Source organism: Mytilus galloprovincialis, chromosome 9 (genome assembly GCF_965363235.1).
Source record: "Mytilus galloprovincialis chromosome 9, xbMytGall1.hap1.1, whole genome shotgun sequence".
NCBI lineage: Eukaryota > Metazoa > Mollusca > Bivalvia > Mytilida > Mytilidae > Mytilus > Mytilus galloprovincialis.
In genome coordinates this window covers 79,276,714-79,298,429 of record NC_134846.1, presented here as the reverse complement: position 1 = coordinate 79,298,429, position 21,716 = coordinate 79,276,714, and the positions used below count along the sequence as shown (strand labels likewise).

General features: G+C 31.5%; 1 protein-coding gene across 1 annotated transcript in view; it reads right to left on the bottom strand.

Moving 5' to 3' along the window:
• Window positions 1–429: 429 nt before the first annotated feature.
• Window positions 430–21,716, bottom strand: part of LOC143046067 (uncharacterized) — a 35,585-nt gene continuing 14,298 nt past the window's right edge. The window contains exons 11-31 of the mRNA XM_076219044.1: window positions 20,995–21,043; window positions 20,286–20,483; window positions 19,767–19,850; window positions 18,272–18,354; window positions 16,952–17,113; window positions 16,237–16,348; window positions 15,148–15,317; window positions 14,410–14,494; window positions 13,903–13,962; window positions 13,335–13,412; window positions 11,989–12,059; window positions 11,396–11,585; window positions 10,241–10,357; window positions 9,869–10,035; window positions 8,733–8,793; window positions 6,289–6,357; window positions 5,123–5,296; window positions 4,192–4,260; window positions 3,270–3,383; window positions 2,531–2,652; window positions 430–1,020 (exon numbers count right to left, since the gene is read on the bottom strand). Of these exons, the coding sequence (XP_076075159.1) occupies window positions 885–1,020; window positions 2,531–2,652; window positions 3,270–3,383; window positions 4,192–4,260; window positions 5,123–5,296; window positions 6,289–6,357; window positions 8,733–8,793; window positions 9,869–10,035; window positions 10,241–10,357; window positions 11,396–11,585; window positions 11,989–12,059; window positions 13,335–13,412; window positions 13,903–13,962; window positions 14,410–14,494; window positions 15,148–15,317; window positions 16,237–16,348; window positions 16,952–17,113; window positions 18,272–18,354; window positions 19,767–19,850; window positions 20,286–20,483; window positions 20,995–21,043 (2,371 nt within the window). The 3' untranslated portion in view covers window positions 430–884. The remainder of the gene's footprint in view (window positions 1,021–2,530; window positions 2,653–3,269; window positions 3,384–4,191; window positions 4,261–5,122; window positions 5,297–6,288; window positions 6,358–8,732; window positions 8,794–9,868; window positions 10,036–10,240; window positions 10,358–11,395; window positions 11,586–11,988; window positions 12,060–13,334; window positions 13,413–13,902; window positions 13,963–14,409; window positions 14,495–15,147; window positions 15,318–16,236; window positions 16,349–16,951; window positions 17,114–18,271; window positions 18,355–19,766; window positions 19,851–20,285; window positions 20,484–20,994; window positions 21,044–21,716) is intronic.

Here is a 21,716-nt window from a genome sequence, read left to right as displayed (position 1 = left end):
TGTAACATTTAGCTGGATGTTGTTAGAGAAGACAGATTCTGACAGTTGTAATCAATGAAAGGACGAAAGGACAACAAACGAGGATGGATACCAAGTGATGGCAATAACTCACATGGTCCTGTGGGTCTAGTGACCATAAAATATATGTTTTAAAGATACGGTTGAACCCAACATCTCCATTTATTAATATCATGCTGAGTTTCAATTGAAACCTGTTCCCTGATAACTTATATATCATTTCTGTTGAAATTATCAATGAAGTTAAAACAAAAATATTTTCATTATATTAAGACTAACAGCTATTGTTCTACAAACAGAAAAGATAATTGGTGACATTTCTGACATTAGAATAATTCTTTGAAACTCAATGGTGCAAAAACACTTACAAAAAGAATCAAGAGGAATACTATTTTTAGAAGAGATGTAAAAATGAAAAAGTTAGGTATAAGATGGCAGTTATTAGAGGATGATAGATACACTCATAATCCCCATTTGGTTATTGGTGAATTATGCAATAAAAGAAATCCAAATTCATTATCTATGTGAAAATAGTCATTTATTGAGAGTAATGTTTTCATCCTGAACTAGTGTTTATACAAAACCAATGAACTTTGTAAGTGGCCAACACTTTCTGTGTAGTTGTAATCTTTAAATCAATCTGCTAATCAAATGTCTGCTGTTCCACTATTGTCCAGCTCTAGTGGTCAGTTCAAATTATCTTTTCTCTGTGTACTATTAGTGTCCAGCTCTAGTGTTTATTCCCGAATATCTGTTCTGTCTCCTACTTGTGTCCAGCTCTAGTGGTTAGTTCAGATTATCTGTTCTCTGTGTACTATTAGTGTCTAGCTCTGGTGGTTATTCATGATGATCTGTTTTGTGTCTAACTAGTGTCCAGCTCTAGTGGTTATTTCTGATTCAGCTACTGAAAAACTGTCTAGTCTATAATCCATATGTAAATGATCTGCCATCTGTTTTATAAGATCTTGCTGTTGTTTCTGTAGATCATGTAACTTTGTTATCCTGGAAAGAAACAGCAAAATAAGTGTTTATATCTTTCTATTTTGACTGACTAGTTGATATGTATAGATATCAGGTTTTTTACACATTGATATCATAAAATATTACCTACAAGCCACAATTTTAACTTTTTTGGTGAATGAGCAGCAAACGAGCTAAAAATCTTCACATTGTGTCGAGCGGCTGATATTTCATTATCTGTTTATCTTTCTATTACTGGTCTTTCTCTCTAGGATAATTTTACACATGATGAAAGCAAGCTTGATAATTTCTCCTCACACAATGATTACTTCTCCGCAGACATTGTGATGTAGCTGATAATGCCTGCTCTCATCTCAAAGCTGTGATACAAGAATTACGAAGCGACTGAGCAGGGTGATATAGGCGCAGGGAAGAAAGATAAATACTGGTATATGAGGATGAAATTTTTTTCCCTTTTTGTGATTTTGTGTTACTCAAAGGCTTTCTTTATATTTCATTTACAAAGTTAGAAATGAAAGAAACTATTTCTTTTTCTATATGTTGTCACTTTGTTACACCTATAGCTGTATGAAGTCCAAGTAGCGAAAATACAAGATTTATTTGACTGTAAAATCACAGTATTTCATTAGAACCGATGTAACAATTCTCTTTTCTTATTTTACATTTTATACTCCTCATTGTGATGTGAAGGACATTTGAATATATTAATTTTCATAAACATCGGTAGACATGTCTTTGGAAGAAATCGGTAGACATGCCTTTGGAAGAAATCGGTAGACATGCCTTTGGAAGAAATCGGTAGACATGTCTTTGGAAGAAATCGATAGACATGCCTTTGGAAAAATCGGTAGACATGTCTTTGGAAGAATAAAATTATCATGATTTATAAGTATTTTTGTGAATTCATTGAAACTGTAAGTACTCTCTTTCTCTTCAACCACCATACATCATAAGCTACTCAACATTAAACAAAGCATAACAGTATTACATTCTTTTTGTTTTTTGTTTTGAACTGCAATGAACTTTGGGGTTTAAGAAAGCTAGAAAGGAACTCTTAGTTAAAAGTATTCAGAAGGGGAAAGTCATATCTTAACTTATAATTCTCTTTTTAAAACTCAGTAGAAGTTAACCTATTAACTTCAAAAACACTCTACATGGTTATCAAAAGGTATAAAATGTATTGCTCCCTCTACATGGTTATCAAAAGGTATAAAATGTATTGCACCCTCTACATGGTTATCAAAAGGTATAAAATGTATTGCACCCTCTACATGGTTATCAAAAGGTATAAAATGTATTGCACCCTCTACATGGTTATCAAAAGGTATAAAATGTATTGCACCCTCTACATGGTTATCAAAAGGTATAAAATGTATTGCTCACTCTACATGGTTATCAAAAGGTATAAAATGTATTGCATTAAGTTTCATGGCTCCTCATTCCCAAACAGTCAAAACAAATTGTGTAATAAAGAAATAAGTGTGTATATCTAATTTCACCATGACAACTATCTTCAACATCATTTACTTACTGTGAACTTTGCTTTTTAATTAATGACTTTAATTCATCTGTCTCATCAACATGATCAGCCTTCCCTGTATCTAAATATCTTTTTATCAACTCTTCTTCACTCCCAACCAGCACTTTCTTTACCTATTGTGTAATACAATGTAACAACAATTATGTTTTTCATGCTGGAATTATTCCTGATGAAGGAAGTAGTCAACTGGTGTTTGTTGTTGAAGGATATATGTATGTATATTGCTATAGGTAATATGATGTCCATGTTAATTGAACCACGAAATAGGGGTTAAAACCCTAATTAGGCACATGTTTTAGAACCTTCATCATGAGCATGTGTGCTACATTCCTGGTTGATATGATCCTAACTTCATTCGGGAATAATCATTAACCAATACTATAACCTGACAATAAACTCAGTTCACACTATCACATTTCCATGTTCAGTGGACACTAAATTCTGGTAAAACCTTAATTTTCAAAAATTTTATTATTTTTCTTCAAAATAAATGACAAGGGGTTTGCTTGCATCATTCAATTACTTCTTAAAAAGTACACAGTTCTATAACATATTTGTAGAATCTAAACCAAAGAAGAGGTTGATTATTAATCTGTTGTGACTCAAATGTTTTGTGTTTCACTACCATCACAGATGAACACCCTTTTCTTGTCCATGATTACCATTCCTTTTTTTTACATTATTTAGATACTAGTGTACTGGACAGGTAGCAATGTAAGGATAAACATACCTTTTTCCATACTGTACCTTCTGGCTTGTTTGGATATACAGTATGTTTTAACTTTTGCCATTTTCTCTGTACTGATCTAGGAAATCTAATTTCCATTAGATAGCTTTTGTCAATCTAAAAGAGGTAAAAAAAAAAAAAAAACATGTGAGTTTATATCAACTGTATTGTTCCATATGTTCAAAAGTCTTTTGAAGAAAAAAAACATTTGCATACAAATTTGAAGTGAATAGAGGGAATTTCAATAAGAGATCAGTGTACCAAAAATGTTTTCTTTTCTAAATTGTATTTCCTGATCTATATTAAGTAATAAAAGCTTTGTGCACACTAGTTAAGATATCAAAAATGTTTTATTGGATGTCTTACGTCCAATGTAAAATTAATATTCAAAACAAATAAGCAGGCTTCTGAAACGTGATAATCTGCAAAGCCTAAATCAAATCTTTCTTATTAGATCTCATCAATTAAAAAAGATGTCTTTTTTATCTTCAAACCTTATAAGAATAAATTCATTAGAACAACAATTATCTGAAAAAGATGTCCACAAAAAGTAACAACAATGAATACCACAGAAAAAAAGCTGTATAAAACAAAAATGTGTCCATAGTACATGAATGCCTCATTTGCACTATAATTTTTTATGTCCTGTGTACAGTAAAATTGAGGTCAAAACTCTAATTTGGCATCAAAATTAGAAAAAATAGTCAAAGATCTTACAGGGAACATGTGTACTAATTTACAAGTTGATTGGACTTCAACGTCATCAACAACTACTTTGACCAAAAAAATTAACCTGAAACAGGACAGATTGGTTGGACGGATGAACGAAAGAATGAATGGATGGACATATCAACCAACACATGCACAGACGGATAAACATATTGCTTCTAGCTGGGGCATATAAATAACATTTAACTCAACTTACAAAGATTGATATTTTGGAAATGTATGCACCAGCTCTTACTTTTTCAATGTCACCAACAGCTATACCAGTCTGTATAATAAAAACACAACAAAATTAAAAAAAAAAAAGGTAGGTTTAATTTCTATCTATGGTTAAATCTTTTGGTATAGAAGGATTATCTGATATTTTTATCTTAAAAGTAATTCCATCAATTATGTCTTGTCTGTTGTGCAGATGCTGATAGAGAAGACCAGACCTTGATCCTTAAACATATTAAATTAAATCCTATCTTTAATTGATTTTGAAAACTTACTACATTTTAGTGATCAAAGATAAAACAGTTTAATAAATTTAATGTTACCATAAATCAACTATTTTATGTAAATTGAAGTACTCAGATTCTACAACATGTAATGCATGGGTTGACAAAAAAGATATAGTGTTTTAATAAATAACATATTTGACTTGAATATTTAATTTGTGGAAACCCTGTGCTCTGCTTTCCAAAGCCTTCATTGGATGAAATCTCAAAGATCTTGTCAAATTGCACGAATTTTCTCATAAGATCCCATAACATTTGCTTTTTCTTATGAAGACTGTTTAAATATTGATTTTGCTGAATTTTATAATGGAGTTTCATTAAACATGTAATAAGGGGTTAAGAAATGATGTCAAATTTTGTTTTGAAATTTTACAAATTTGTATTAACTTAAAGAGAAAATATTAAAAAGAGAATAATTTTGTCCCCTTGCTGGCATAAGATGTGGTACAACTGGTATTAGTGTAGACAGTACCACATTTTTTCAAATTAAATACACAATTTGACATTTAATTAAATGGAGTAACATGGAAGACCGTACAACTTCTTCTAAAATGGTACCATTTATTTCACAGATGTTTTACCATTGTCTTCCAAATAATTATACTTGTTATAGAATTTAAAAATACTTACAAGAAAATTCATCAATGCTAGTGGCATCACTAGGAAGAATAAAAACATGATGCAGTAACCATCTATAGCAAATGGATCATTTGCTCCTGTTGTGAAGGTATCTATATAGTTAAATTCTCCTAACATCATAGACAATGAAGTTAGAGGATACACATCACGATCTTTAAACCCTGGCTGTAACAGAAACAAAGTTATCAATGTAGTTTTATATACTTCTCCCAGCATCATACATGTAGAAAATTTAGTTAAAGGATACACATCACTATATTAAATCCCGGGCTGTAACAGAAACAAAGTAATCTATGTAGTTTTAAAAATTCTCCTAACATCATCGACAATGTAAATAGAGGATAAACAGCACAATCTTTCAACACTTGCTGTAACAGAAACAAAACTATCTATATAGTTTACTATTCCTAACATCATAAAAAATGTAGTTAGAGAATATGCATCATGATCTTGAAACCCTGGATGTAACAGAAACAAAATTATCATATGATTAAATTTGATAGAGTGTGTTATGGTTTTATTGTTTGTTTGTTACTTTGTTGTCTTTGTCTGTGTTTATTTGCTTGTTTTTTCAACTCTATTTGGGAGAGAAGGGCGATTTATTTTCATTTATATAATATAACATTTATTTAATACTACAATCATGGGTTGGGAAATGGGAACCCCCTTTAAAAAATGGCTGGATCTGCCCCTGGACCCCCCTTATTTGTAATCATAATTGATATAATTATGTTCAGAACACTAGGGGTCTAATTTGTGAAAATGTTTAATAATTGAATCAAGTAAGAACAACAGCTAAAGGAAATCTTCCGTATCAAAGACATAATTTGTCATCTGTAACCAAGCAATTTGTCATCCGCAGCCAAGCCGTAATGACCATTATTAATTACCACTATTACAACTAACAGTAACAGTTATGTAAGACTATTGAACAATTACCCTGACCCATTGGTACATGCATTTATAAAGTTGAGTCGTCTGCAACGGTCTGATGTTCTATCTTAATGGGAAAGTGTTGTCGTCTGCAACGGTCAAATGTTCAACCTGGATGGAAAATTTTGAAAATGTGACCTACCGGGGTATTTGGTCAAACGAATATTTCTTTTGTTTATATTGTTGTTCAATAACATCTTAGCCTCCCGAACAATTATACTTACTGTATTTGCAAGTGTTATGCTGAAGGCTGAAGAAAAAGCCATCAGGAATATACACAATATCAAAACAACCTGAAATATATGACAATGTAGCATTAAAAAATTGAGTTTTTAAATAACTCAAGTAGATAGATAGAAACAGGGTTGGCAAAAACCCGGGTTTTATGAGTATTGCCCAGCCCAGTGGGAAATACTGGGAAAACCCGGGTTTACTGGGTTTTAGTGGGTAATACTGGGCAATACTGGGTAATATAAAATATTTGTCTGAATTTTAAAGAGGATTCAGTGATAAACACAAATGCAATACATTTAATAAGATATGTATACCCTATTTTGTTTGTTTAGCATTTGTCTAGATTGGCAAACTGTAAACTAGAAAGCAAATAAATCATTTTTTTTCAAATGAATATACATGTAGCTCCTATTAAGAAATAACAATTACATGTATTAAAGAAACTTCCCATTTAAATAATGTATATGTACTGTCACTAATTAATAAGTAATTGTTCAGATTAGAACACAGATTTGTTTATGTAACAATAATCAGTCCTTTCAATTTTATAAAAGAGGGACGAAAGATACCAAAGGGACAGTCAAACTCATAAATCTAAAACAAACTGACAACGCCATGGCTAAAAATGAAAAAGACAAACAGAAAAACAATAGTACACATGACACAACATAGAAAACTAAAGAATAAACAACACGAACCCCACCAAAAACTAGGGGTGATCTCAGGTGCTCCGGAAGGGTAAGCAGATCCTGCTCCACATGCGGCACCCGTCGTGTTGCTTATGTGATTACAAATCCGGTAAATAGTCTAATTCGGTAGGTCAAATTCATGAAAGGGAAGGGGATTGTAGTTACGACGTGAGGAACATATCCGATATCATTTGTGAAATGGTTATTCCATAACGGTCAACCAACTCGTGATGGCGTCCGTAAAATTTACGAAGGGATGATTTCAACTTCACCATTTGGAACTCTTGATTTAATAGCTTCCTTGTGAGCAGTAACCCTCTATCAAGAAAATCATGATAGGAAATGCAAGCACGGGAATATCGTATCATTTGAGAGATATATACCCCGTATGCAGGTGCTGCTGGAATGTTGCTACTTAGAAATGGAAAGTTCACAATTGGAAAGCTGAAATCATCTCTTTTGTCGTAGAGTTTTGTCTTCAACCGACCCTCATTGTCAATTTCTAGATGTAAGTCAAGATATGAAGCTGACTTAACTGTATCTGTAGTATCCTTTATCTCCAATTCGATGGGATAGATGCGTTCCACATAGTCACCAAATTTTGAATTGTTTAGTGAAAGAACGTCATCTATATAGCGGAAAGTAGAGTTAAAGGATATTGCTAACTTCTTATCTTTCTTCCTAAGAAGTTCCTGCATGAAGTCAGCCTCATAATAATAAAGAAACAAGTCAGCAAGTAGAGGGGCACAGTTTGTTCCCATTGGTATGCCGACAGTCTGTTGAAAAACACGTCCTCCGAACGTAACAAATATGTTGTCAATCAAGAAATCAAGCATCTTGATAATATCGGTTTCAGAGAATTTTTTGTTTGAATCAGAGTGATTCTTTACAAAGTAGGATAAGTGTTAATGGCATGACCCTGTAGGGTGTTTATCTAGCAATATGAATGTATAACAATTAAAATTAACAATTCACCTAAACACTGCAATAAAATGCATTTTTCAAAGTTTGGATTATAAAAACAATACTTGGTAATTAAAAGGTATCTTTAAATGTGCAAATCTTGTATTCTGCCAACATTTAAAATTAATAGAGAAGCGATGAAATTGAATTTTCTAGAAATGACTGTCAATGGTTATCTGTATAAAAAGTATATATTTAGCTGTTATACTATGAAAATATAACAAGTCTTTACTATTTTGTGTTAAAATAAGCTTAAAAAATCATATTGCCCAGTAATGCCCACTATTACCCATTTCTGGGAGTATTGCCCAGCCCGGGAAAACCCGGGTTTTCCCGCCCGGGAATTCCCGGGTGGGTAATACTTTGCCAACCCTGGATAGAAAGGATATGAGTCATAACAAATGTCTATAAATAAGACATAAATGTGAAACGTAAACAAAGTAACTCAAATATAAACAATTAAGAGTATATACTCATATAGTGGGACCATACATGCATAGTCTAAGTAATTTAATACAATGAATGTTGAAAAGTTGTTTTATTAAAAATGCCTACGGTATGAATAAATCTTGAAGCAGTCATAAACTAAGAGTTTCTACTAGAAAAAAAATGTTTGGTGGAGTTCTGGGGGTTGAAATTCAATGCTTTTAAATAGGGGATATTAGTTGGATTGTCGCCTTTATGCTGAGTGGGAATCCCTCCTTTTAAAAATGGCTGGAATTGCCCCTGCATTGTTTTTATATTTATCAATTATTTACTACATTACACCTTTATCTACTTACCTTCAACAGTGTGATTATTACTTCACTAAACATGATAAAGTATATTCCAATAGAACTGAAGCTGAAAATTAAAGTAGACATTATCAAATTATGTACTGTAAATTCAAAATTTATTAACTGCATTTATCATTGCAATTTAACCATGTTCAACTAAATAATTATTTTAATTTAAGCGATATTGAGAAAAATCCAGTTTAACTCTTATAAAACAAGAATGTGTCCACAGTACACGGATGCCCCACTCGCACTATCATTTTCTATGTTTAGTGGACCGTGAAATTGGAATAAATTCTTTAATTTGGCATTAAAATTAGAATGATCTTATTAAAGGGAACATGTATACTAAGTTTCAAGTTGATTGGACTTCTACTTTATCAAAAACTACCTTGACCAAAAACTTTAACCTGAAATTTGCACTATCATTTTCTATGTTCAGTGAACCGTAAAATTGGGGTCAAAACTATAATTTGGCATTTAAATTATAAAGATCATATCATAGGGCACATGTATTCTTAGTTTCAAGTTGATTGGACTTCAACTTCATCAAAAACTACCTTGACCAAAAACTTTAACCTGAAGCGGGACAGACGGACGGACGAACAGACAGACAGACGGACGGACGGACGCACAGACCAGAAAACATAATGCCCCTCTACTATCGTAGGTGGGGCATAAAAATTCAAAATGCTAGATTAAATTATTGCGATTATAACCCTGTTGCATCTTTCATAGAACTTGACATATAATAGGCCTACATAGAGCTTGACATATAAAAGGCCTACTTAGATCTTTACATATTGTAGGTTGACTTAGAGCTTTAGGTAAAAAGTGTATTTTTCCAATGAATATAAACTAGACTTAATCACAAACTAATACATTGTTGACGCCGCCACTGCTGGTAACAGCATACCGATGTCTTGCTTTTTGACTCTGTCTAGCGTATAACCAACTATACAACAATAGAAAAAATAAGGAAAACAAAAATAATTGTCAGCAAGAGTTAAGCCATCACTTTAAATAATCATGGTTAATATAATAACAAATGCAAGTGTTGGTCATATTTTTCACGATTATAAATAATGGAAAATTACACAAAAGATATTTAACTATTAGGCCCTAACTATTATGGAACTGACCCTCTGAGAATGTTCATCAACATTAACCATCCTAAGGCAGCAGCCATCCATCCTGCTCTCCAATTATTCAAACAAGGAAGATTATTAAATGGTAGTAAAAACACTATAGTAGCTATAATGGTAGTCCATGATAACCAATTATCTAGTGATGTAAAGTATTTCCATCCCTACAAAATAAATATAACTGTCAGATTCAAAAATGTTCACTGTATTTTATAAACTTTCAATAATACATAAAAAATACATCTAGTTATCTGGTTGATCATATTAGTTTTTCATTTATTGTTTTAAACATAGTCTGCAATCATACATTATTTTCTTAATTCTAACATTTAAGAAATTAATTCATAACGAGTCAAATTTTTAACTTACTGTTGTGAAACACATAGTTATCTGGTTCAACATCAGAATAATAACCATAAAAAATACACAAGCTTTCAGTGCAACCATTTCCGTCTTGGGTATTTCCATTTTAGAATATAAACCAAGCTGAAAAAATTATTAGATCACATTGTTATAAAATTTTGTTAAAATTAATCATAGTTCTTTTAAACTATACTAGTAAAGCTTTTTTTTAAGTATTGTAAATAACATTTCTACAATATTGCAATATTTTTTTCACATTTTCTTTCGTTTAAAGAGTAGGTGAAAATTTAATAAATCAAATTTTAAAATCAGTTTCATAAATAGTTCTCTTTTTAATGTTTTTTTTCATAAGCATATCACTCTAACTGAGACCTCTCAGGATATAGCAAGAGTTTAAAATATTATCATTTTGTAAGGAAGTTATCTATTATTTTGTCATGGTTTAAAATGGTAAATGTTATGCTTTTAAGCGATATAACATCGTAAGATGTGTCTTAAATACACAATATTCAATCAGAAATTTCCAAAATGTTTCCATGCCTTGATTGGAGGATTATAAATACTCTCGCAATCAATATAATTATTCCTTAATAAAGCAATGAATGCTACGCCATGAAACACATGTTTGTACTTAAAATGAGCAACACGATGAGTGCCACTTATAAAACAGGATTGTTTATTCTTCAAGAGCACCTGAAATCACTCTAGGCTGTTTATGGGGTTTGAGTTGCTTAGACTTTAATTATCTATGTAGTATTCCATAGGCTGTTATTTGTAATTTTCTTTATTTTTCATTTTTTGCCCAGGTTTTTCCTAATCTCTCTTTTACTAATGAGTATTTATTAACACTTTGACTAATGAGTATTTATTAACACTTTGACTAATCAGTATTTATTAACACTTTGACTAATGAGTATTTATTAACACTTTGACTAATGCGTATTTATTAACACTTTGCAGTGTCTTTCCCCTCTTCTATTTAAATTGTAATGGCAGAAAGAGTTTTCACATTTGTATATTTTTGGTTTCATCATTTGTTGAATAATATGAGCAATCTTACCTCTTTGTGTTGAGCTACGACAACAGGATTTGCTAACAGTGTGGCATTAAGAAGAAGAGGACGCTACCGTACATTATCAAGTACTTTGGTAGTTATCTTACCTCTTTGTGTTGAGCTACAACAGCAGGATTTGCTAACAGTGTGGCATTAAGAAGAAGAGGACACTGTCGTACATTATCAAGTACATTGGTTGTTATTTTTGGCATCATGATTGAGAAAAACTGTAGACAGCAGAGAAAGGCAAAAAATACCAGGAAATTAATATAGAAATATATATAACCCCTTTCAAGCCTGAAAATAAAAAAGAATAGAGTTCTAGTATCCCTCACATTACACATTTTAAATCTGCCCATGGGCAATAACTAAAAAAAAAATATTATTTTATAATTTTTTAAAGACATGAGATCACTATACAATACTATTTCAAAGGGTCATAACACAAACAAACAAAAAATCAACTCAACTTTTTAATAAATATCTTATGCGAAATGTAGCATGAGATCACTCACAGTGCTATTTCCAAGGGGATACACCATATCTCCTGTAAAAAATAGTTTGCCAGCAATCTTCCAAGATCTTTCAGAGAATAAAAATACTGTCTGTTTTTTAGGCTATAAGTTATAACTAAATAAAAGTATTGTTCCATAAGCATTTCATAAAGTGTCTAATATTAAGAGAATAAATCAAGACTTACCATTTGTGCATCAAATTACTTTGCACCAGTATATGTGACAACAAACTTTCTCTTTTATACCGAGCCATTGCCTGAAATACATTAAAGAAAAGTTTTGCCCATTTTTTAGAGATTTTTGCCGCTGGCCTTACTCAATTTTCTTTATTACCCTTCTTAACTACCTGGATACAACCCAATCACAATCATACATGTTATTTAAGGAATGACTGTAATATTTTTTCTGTCTATGAAGAAATAACATAAAAAATTTGGTGCACACTGAATAACGCGCGTAGCGTGTTATTTAACAGTGTGCACCACATTTTTTATGTTATTTTGAATAGACAGAAAAAATATTACAGTCATTTCTTATATTTTAATTCTAAATTCCATTTTAAAACGTAGAAAACCATGAAAAAACGTTGATGACGTCACAGCCACATGACTAAATTATGCAATGGGCTCATAACTAAATAACGTCAGCCAATGAGAAGACGCGTTACATCAAAAATTAAATTATAATGGTTTAATTACTAAAATAATGTAATGTGTTCCTTTATTTAATTTTTAAACAAGAAAATAAAGAAAGATGTCAAAACATTATATCTGATGGTAAGGATTTGCCAAGTAAGCCAAAAGAAAACTTTTGTTACAAATATTCAAGGGATGTTTGTATCATAAACCTTCTTGATAATAACCTTGTTAAAAAAAAATTCCTGCTGAATAAACATAAGAAGATGTGCAATAACTGCCAAAGAAACATTTACTTTCCACATGAAACCAAATGACATGTTAGCCACTACAGTCTTTATCAATAATCAAACTCATACAATATAGTAAGCTATAAATTTAAGTCCCAGGCATGAAAGAATGTAAATGATTCATAGGAAAAAACAATTGCCAATATTTCGTTATGAGTGAAGACATGCACAGATTTTCTATTATGAGTTTTGTTGCTGCTTTTCATTCTAAGCATCCAATGATACATCTATTAGGTGAGTGAATCATACAAAGATATTAATTAGAAGAAAGAAATAATTGTTTAAGAGGACAGTGAAATATTATGATTCTTTAAGGTTTAGATAAAGTAGTAATTAAAGACCAATTCTATTTAACAGTAAAAGGAATTCTACTGCAGCAAATTCATTCTGTGGCATTAATTGTCTTGGATTTCATGTGCATAGGAAGCAAAGAATTTAAATATTCATTTCCTTTAAGATTGTATGTATACATCACCAAGAACACAAAATCAAGTAGCCATTAATCTACAATTTTTCTTCCTTCAACTTAAGTGTATATTATGATTAAGGATATTGCCCACTGTAACATATAAAATTCATCACTATAACGTAATAAAATTATTATACCTTTGGTGCATAAAACCTGGATTTCTTAGACATAATGTCATCTACTCCAGGGTCAATGTAGGTGTAATCAAAGGTCACCTGAAAATATAAGTTATCTAATTGTAAGATTATCAGCATTGTTAAAAACATTTCACAATTGCAGAAAAGTGCATTCAATGGACCAGATTTAGACAGGTTTTTTCAACTTTGTGGAGTATATCAATTGTTTATATCCAACCTTACCTTTTTACTCTGATTACCAGTAAGCATAATTGTGTTAAGTTATACTGCAATCAGTCTTCATGGTGTGGGCAATAAGATTTATTTTCAAATTCATCAGTTTCTATTTTACTATAATAATCGTCAAACTGATATGTACTGATTGTTATTAAAGCAACTTTTAGAAAACATCATTGGTCTATCACAAGTATTTCTATCAAACTAACTTTTAAAAGAAAACTATTTTTTATGATGTTCACGATATTTAGCTACACCAAATTTGTCGATTTTTAATATGAACTTTCAAAACATATCCACTTCACTATTTTAAACTTCTTTATAACATATCTATTATCTAACTCTCACTTACCATAAAATTTGGATCATCTTTCTTTTGTTTAGAGTATTCAACACAGTTGTCTAAAACTACCTATAATGAGATACTGTAAACATGATAAGCGTATCCCTAATTTATTTTCAGTGGTTTCTCTTATAAATAAAGATTGCTATTTATTTTGTTAGACTGCTTTCCATGTGCAACTGTAATAACTTTTTATTTTCCATGATGAAATGTGCAATTGCTTTAGAAATACATACGGGTATATGATCTAGATCCTAGATTTGCCAGTACAAGAGATCAAGATAGTTCACTGATATTTTAAACATGTGTAAATTCAAAATCATAAATTCAAGAAATAGTAGATCCTTTTATATAAAGTTTATTTATGATGAAGAAACTTTTCATCATTTCTGTTGTTGTATATTCTTGAAAAAACAACTTATAAACCACAAGTATATTGTTTCTTAAGTGATACTGTTTATTAAATATTTATAAATGATAGTGAACTCTTTTGTTTTCTTTAGATTATAAACAGACCAAAGCAGCTTCAGGACATCTCTGTATAAGTCTCTTCATTGGAGTAAATCCATCAGAGTTTCTTACATTCATACTGTCTCTCCAACTGTAAATACATATATGTATGACTGATATATACTGTAGTAGACAACCTTATTGCTATTCATTAACATATACATTGTTGTTGTTTTTTTTGGCTTTGTAAAAATTGACTTCCTAAGAGAAATTTAAATTATTTACTGTGTCCATAAATAAAATGGTAAATTGATAAATCTATGTACAATTATATAGGCTGTTGGTATTTGCAATGTAAATATCATAGAGTTACCTGCTCTTACTGAACTGATTTGTTTGTTTGTTCTTCTATGTCATTAGTGTTCACATATTTTACATATCATCAACGTTTAGCTGCTCACCAAATATGCAGTCAATCTGTTCAGTATATTTTGTGGTATTAGAGAAATGAGTGCCGAGAAGTTTAATGTTCATTGAACATATGGAATTTTTCACAGTAGCTACAAACAGGAAGTTGGTGTCTGACAAATCCTCAGAAGAACTCACATATTAAAACTCATCAATGTTAATCAGCTGAACTAACATTAGATCATTCTGTTCAGTGATTGTTTAGTGGTGCATGAGAAAAATGTGGAGAAAATATTTTGTTGTAAGATTGGCATATGTAGATTTCATCAATTCAGTATCAAATGTAATTCTATAAAAGTATTAAATCATGTACACTTTGCTTTAAACGTGAGTTACCTGGAATGGCTCAATAAAGCTACAGCTGCCTCTGACTCATTACCGTCTACAGCCATACCCAGTGGAGTACATCCATACGAATTCATCTGAGTCACGTCAGCATTGTAACGTAATAATATCCTTATACAATCCACATGACCATGTTCACATGCTACATGTAGAGCTGTGTTCTGAAACGTATAATGAAATTGTCATATGAAACTAATAATTAAATTAAAATGTATCTAATAGTAACAGTGACCTTAACTTTGACCTGTAAACCCAAATATCAATATGTTTCTTTCCTTTCATTATATCTACCATCTGTGAATGTTTTATTCCATTAAAGCAAGGGAAAATAAGGCTATTAGTTAGAATTTTTTTTTTCTTCAAAAAAAATCTTTTAGTCACAATAGTGACCTGAACCTTTGCTCTATTGACCCCAAAATCAAGACTTCTCCCCCTTCCCTGTATCTTCCATTTGTAAAACTTGCATTCCAATCATGTAAGGGAAACTTAAGTTCCAATCATGTAAGGGAAACTCAAGTTCCAATCATGTAAGGGAAACTTAAGTTACAATCATGTAAGGGAAACTCAAGTTCCAATCATGTAAGGGAAACTTAAGTTACAATCATGTAAGGGAAACTCAAGTTCCAATCATGTAAGGGAAACTCAAGTTCCAATCATGTAAGGGAAACTCAAGTTACAATCATGTAAGGGAAACTCAAGTTCCAATCATGTAAGGGAAACTCAAGTTATAATTAGAAGACAAATTATAAAACTTCGAGAGAATACTAACCAAAAGACATAGATAGAACAGCCCAAATTGTCCAGAGTCATCTTTAGAACATTTTCAAAATTCTAAATAATGGAAATTTACAGAAAAAATGTATCATTTAAATCATATTAAGCATGTTAAGCAAGCAATAACCAACTCGCACTAACCATCAGTTAATCTTCCTCCGTATATGAAAATCAAGTATTTTGTGTATTAAGGCTCCCATAGTTAGCAGTAAGTTACAGGTAATTTGATATTATCAGAGAGTAGTGGGTTTGAGGGAAGAACTTTCCTGTTGGTATATGGAAAAAGACCCATAACTAATAACAAACCTTTATCTTATCAACTTGATTAACCTCTGCATAATTGTCTAGAAGTACTTTGACTATGTTAGCATATCCATGTCTAGCAGCAAGTATCAGACCTGTACAGGAATCTTCATCTCTGCAATTATAATACAAAATATGCTAATAACTTTCAGGTAAATCAAAATATGAAATCATTTTTGTTTTACTAGTAAAAATATATCTGCTTCAGAGTTAAATAAAACATGGAAAAATTAAGATAACAATTAAGACTGCTCAAGAGGGCACTTTTTATTCCTCCTAATATACTAAACATTCTAGTTGGTAAGTTCTATGGTCATATGTTTAATAACCCATAATATCTGTCTAAAAAGTTTGTGCTTATCAGTATAAAATTATTAATAGAAAGACCATTCACTAAAAGATTTTCTTATTTGCTACTAACCAATCAGATTTTTTTTATCAGTAAAATGTGGCTATTCTTCTACATTTTTGTCTTGACAAACTGTTATGCAAAGGATGATAAAATGTTATAGTAGATAAATAACTCCACTAGAATTACAAATTTAAAGAAATATGGAGAACAGTTTTAAAGAAGACCATTTTCTTCAGTCAAATGTTTAATTCAATAGATGATGAATTATTACCTCCTTGCTACATCCATTCCTTACACCACAAAACCCATACTTTTTAATATGACAACAATATTTGGCAAAACTTAAAGAGCTGAGTATCACCATACCTTGCAGAGATGTCAGCACCCAAAGTAAGAAGTGTCTTAACTGATTTATAGTGTCCTGTTTGACAAGCTAACATCAATGGGGTCCTTCCATCATCATCACCATCATTCAACTCTGTCTGACTAGCATTATACAGAATCTCTATAGCATTATCATTGTCATTCCTGGTAATAAATAAGACATATTAAACAAGTGTGATCACACTTAAATTCTTACAATCTTGATTATAAATGATGGGTAAAAGTATTGCTACATTTTCTCACAAAGAACTTGCTATTGATGAATGAACCATTAAATAATGTTGTTGTCAGGTGACCAATATCATACTAAGATACAAACATTATAATGATATATTGACAGTAATCTCATTGACAATCAAACCACAATGCAAATCTTATAATTTTTATATAGGTACTTTGAAGACTTGCTATATATTTTTTTGTTGTAGAATAGTTACTGGAATGTTCATTAAAGAATTTTTAACATGCTATTAAATAGAATTATCTCCCATGTCATAATTTACAGCAGTCTCAAATTGGGTTATTTCCCTTATCACAACTTTCTGTAGTCTCAAATATTTATCTCCCTTGCCACAATTTTCTTTAATCTCAAATAGAGGTATCTCCCATATCACAATTTTCTATAATCTCAAATAGAATTATCTCCCATGTCACAATTTTCTATAATCTCAAATAAATTTATCTCCTATGTCACAATTTTCTATAATCTCGATTAGATTTATCTCCCATATCACAATATTTTATAAATTTACTTTAATCTCAAATACAGTTATCTCCCATGTCACAATTTTCTATAATCTTGAATAGAGTTATTTCCCATGTCACAATTTTCTTTTATCACAAATATGAGTTATCTCTCATGTCACAATTTTGTGTTTTCACAAATAGAGTTATCTCCCATGTCACAATTTTCTATAAATTTTCTATTATCACAAATAGAGTTATCTCCCATGTCACAATTTTCTATAAATTTTCTATTATCACAAATAGAGTTATCTTCCATGTCACAATTTTGTGTTTTCACAAATACAGTTATCTCCCACATCACAATTTTCTATAATCCCAAATAGAGTTATCTTCCCTGTCCCAATTTTCTGTTTACACAAATAGAGTCATTTCCCATGGCACAATCTTCTGCCGTTCAAATACAGAGTTTTCTCTCATTTCACTTAATTTCCAGGGTTTTTTTTATTAATGTAACTGGGTGAAAATTGAAACAATAAATCTAGCTTTTTTTGACATTTTCCAAAATGATTGTGTAAATTGCTGCTTCAATCTCAGAAATACAAATAGTAAACTTACTCAGCTGCAATGTGGAGTGGTGTTTTCCCATTAATATCTCTACTGTCTACAATTAGGTTGTGTTTAATCAATGTGTTCAGAATCTGTAAAATCAAAAACTTAAAGGAGATTTTCATCAACATGAAAAGCAAAACTGTTGGATTCTCCTAAAGTGAAAACTATGATTTCAGTAAAACTATCATTTCCTTTTAAGCTAGAACCATTATAAATGAATCATAATAGTGAATTTTACATATAGTCAGTTACAAAAAAAAGGGCAATATATGAACCTATTAAATTTGATATTTGATTTTAGTTAATACCTCAGTCCCACTAGGCCACAATCACACTAGGATCTGTGAAAAAAATGAAAATTTTGACAATCGTAGTGCGATCCTGCAGATTGCAGTAAGGTTGTAGTACAGTAGTGGTGAGGTCTTCATGATCGTGATGAGCGTAGCCAATTTTGAACATGTTCAAAACAATTGTGGTGAGGTCATGGCAAAATCAGGTCCTAGTAGAAGTGTAGTGAGAGCGCAGTAAGGTTGTGGTACAATTGCAAAGGAAGCTGTACTATAGTAGTGACAGCGTAGCGAAAGCGTGATTCTCGTCGGGGAGAATGCGTTAAGATCTCACAGTGACTTTACTATGACCTCACTACGACCATCACATTCTTACCGTGACCCAAACATTCATACTATGATCATCAAGCTTATTGTCATTGTCATATAAAATTTGGAAAGCCTTTATTTTGTCTGTAAGTAATTTGGACCCCTTGTCCTTTATCCCTAACGGCTCAATCATTCTTGACACATCTGTGTCATCCCTACTATTGCTCACTAAAGCATCGACGTTTGATCTTGATGGACCAGCAATAAGTTGTGATTCAGGTTGGATTGTTCAGTACGACATATATCTTCTGGATCAAGATTGGTTACTATCAGATTTCCCTCTGCCTCTACCCTTACCCTTAACGTAGATTTTGGTAGCATGACTGTGTTGTTTCAAAGAAACTTTATGTATCAATGAAAAATAGAAAGAATGATACAGTATTTATATGGAAAAGGATATTGATGTCATTGCTGGGAGGGTGGTTAGATCGCGGTATGAACTTGTTATGATCGTAGTATGGTCAAGGTAAGAGCATGTTTTAATCGCAGTCCAAGTGTGGAAAGATCGTGTTGCAATCGGATAAATTGTGGTATGGTCATAGTGAGGATGTGATGAGAGTAGAAAAATAGTAATAATCATAGTGTGGTCACAGAATTAGAACGTGGCATAATTGTAGTGGGGTCTTTGTAGAAGCGAAATGAGGACATAGTAAAAACGTGATTGAAACGAAAATTTTAATATTCATGCCACTTATACTGCTAGCTCACCTGATCTGAATTTATTTTAGATCGCGGGAGCATGGTGCCATCGTGGTCTAGTGAGACTGGGGCTTAACCTGTATTCTCCCTTTTTTGTAGCAGCTTATATGAGGCTCACCATAGAGAGGCTAACATAGTATATTTACCATTGTATTGCCATTCTTGGCTGCATAATGTAAAATGGTCTGATCATTCAGGTCAATGGCTTCTATCAAATTAAAACAACCTTTCTGCAATTAGAATTAGAACATAACTAAATAAAATGCCTTAAATACAAAAAATTATCAGCATCACTGAATCCTAAAGTATTTTGAAAAGTGAGGATGTTGCATTGTCTTTAAAAAGGAATTGTGTACATAAAAATGAAACAGCTATTGTGAAATGATTAATGTTGGGTTTTTGAAATCAAAAATAAAATATTTGTCTTCTTTCTGGTTAAAATAAAAAATAAATTAAAATTATCTATTAAAAAAGAAAACATATGTCTATATGACACCTAGCCCTAAGCAATATTACATTTCCATCTCAATTGAACAGAGAAATCTGGGTCAAAACCCTAATTTGGCATATCTTAAACTACATAAGGAACTAAGTTTCAAGTTGATAAGCTATTCAATTCCATTATTAAATTCATACTGCCTTTGGCCATCTATAAATCATTTTACCTCTTTCAGCAAAGTTTCTATAACCGGTAAATGTCCAGATTCTACAGCTAGATGCAAAACAGTTTTGTTATTTATTTCTGTCTCAGCTATTTGTGCTCCACTTGATATTAACAGCTGTATGGTCTCAAGGTGTCCTTTACTACTGGCCATTAACAATGGTGTATACTGGTCAATAGCTGTACTGTTTATGTCAGCTCCCTGCAAAACAAGGACCAATGTTTAATATCAATTTTTAAAGTACATGGACAATTGTATAGGAATATATTTAGTATAAATTGTCTTTGGTTACATCTCAATATTGTTTGTCCTTTGGAATTAAAGTTTGATTTTGGTTGTGACAGACCTCTGATAGTTGCTGTCATATTTGTTTACCACTTTTCTAGACATAGAGCTGTTTTGAGCTTGTCATATTATATTTGTTGAAGACCTGTTCAACCAACCCGGAATGGTATTTGGTTAATTTGTGTCATCAGGTTGTTGTCTCATTAGTATATACATTTACCCTACTATTCCTTCTAAATCCACAATAAAAATTATGATCTGTATCAGCATATTTGATTTGAAAACTAAGTTTGCATATTTCTTATTTTGTCTCCAAATTTTTTCTAAACATATTTATATAGCTCAGTCAAGTAAATAAGGAAAACTTAACAATTAAAGATAAAAGTCCCAAAACTATCACACAAAAAAAATTAATTTAATAAATTACCTGTCCCATAAGAACACTGATGATTTTATGTCTGTTATGTAAAGCAGCCCTACAAAATAACAGTGAAACATAAGAAGGCATGGTACGATTGCCAATGAGACATCACAGACTAAATGACTTAGAAGTTTGCAACAATAAGTTACTGTACTGCCATTTGCAATACCCAAGAACCAGATATGACAAAATTAAAAATGTGATAACAATACAGTAAACTTCAAAATAAAAAAGATGTTATGAAGATAATGCAGTTTTATGAGTGATTCTTTGCTGACTTTTGTTTATCACAGATCTTGTGTTATCAAACTATAGTGTTGGTGGTGAACTGCAAACAATTCTACTGTACTCTTCATGCTTTTTCATTAGAAGAACAAATTAACATCAAAGTACCATAGATGTTACGAGCCAGCCAATCGGATTATCAGAAAATGAAGCAAACAGACACCTGAATTATAATACTAAATTTTGCACTTATGAAAGTGTTATTCAAACCAGTTGTTATATGGATTATTGAGTGGGGATGACAAATTATTCATAGTTTCTATTCAAGTCATTTTAAAATTTCCCTAGGTACTTGAATATTCAGTGCAAGACATAATGCAAAGACTTGTCTTTTGTGTAAAAGCGAATGCTGACCCCTAAATCATTTTTGATTCTGTCATTGGGTTGCTGTCTCATTGATGTGTTGTAAATTCAGACATTAATTATGAATCACTGATTGCTGG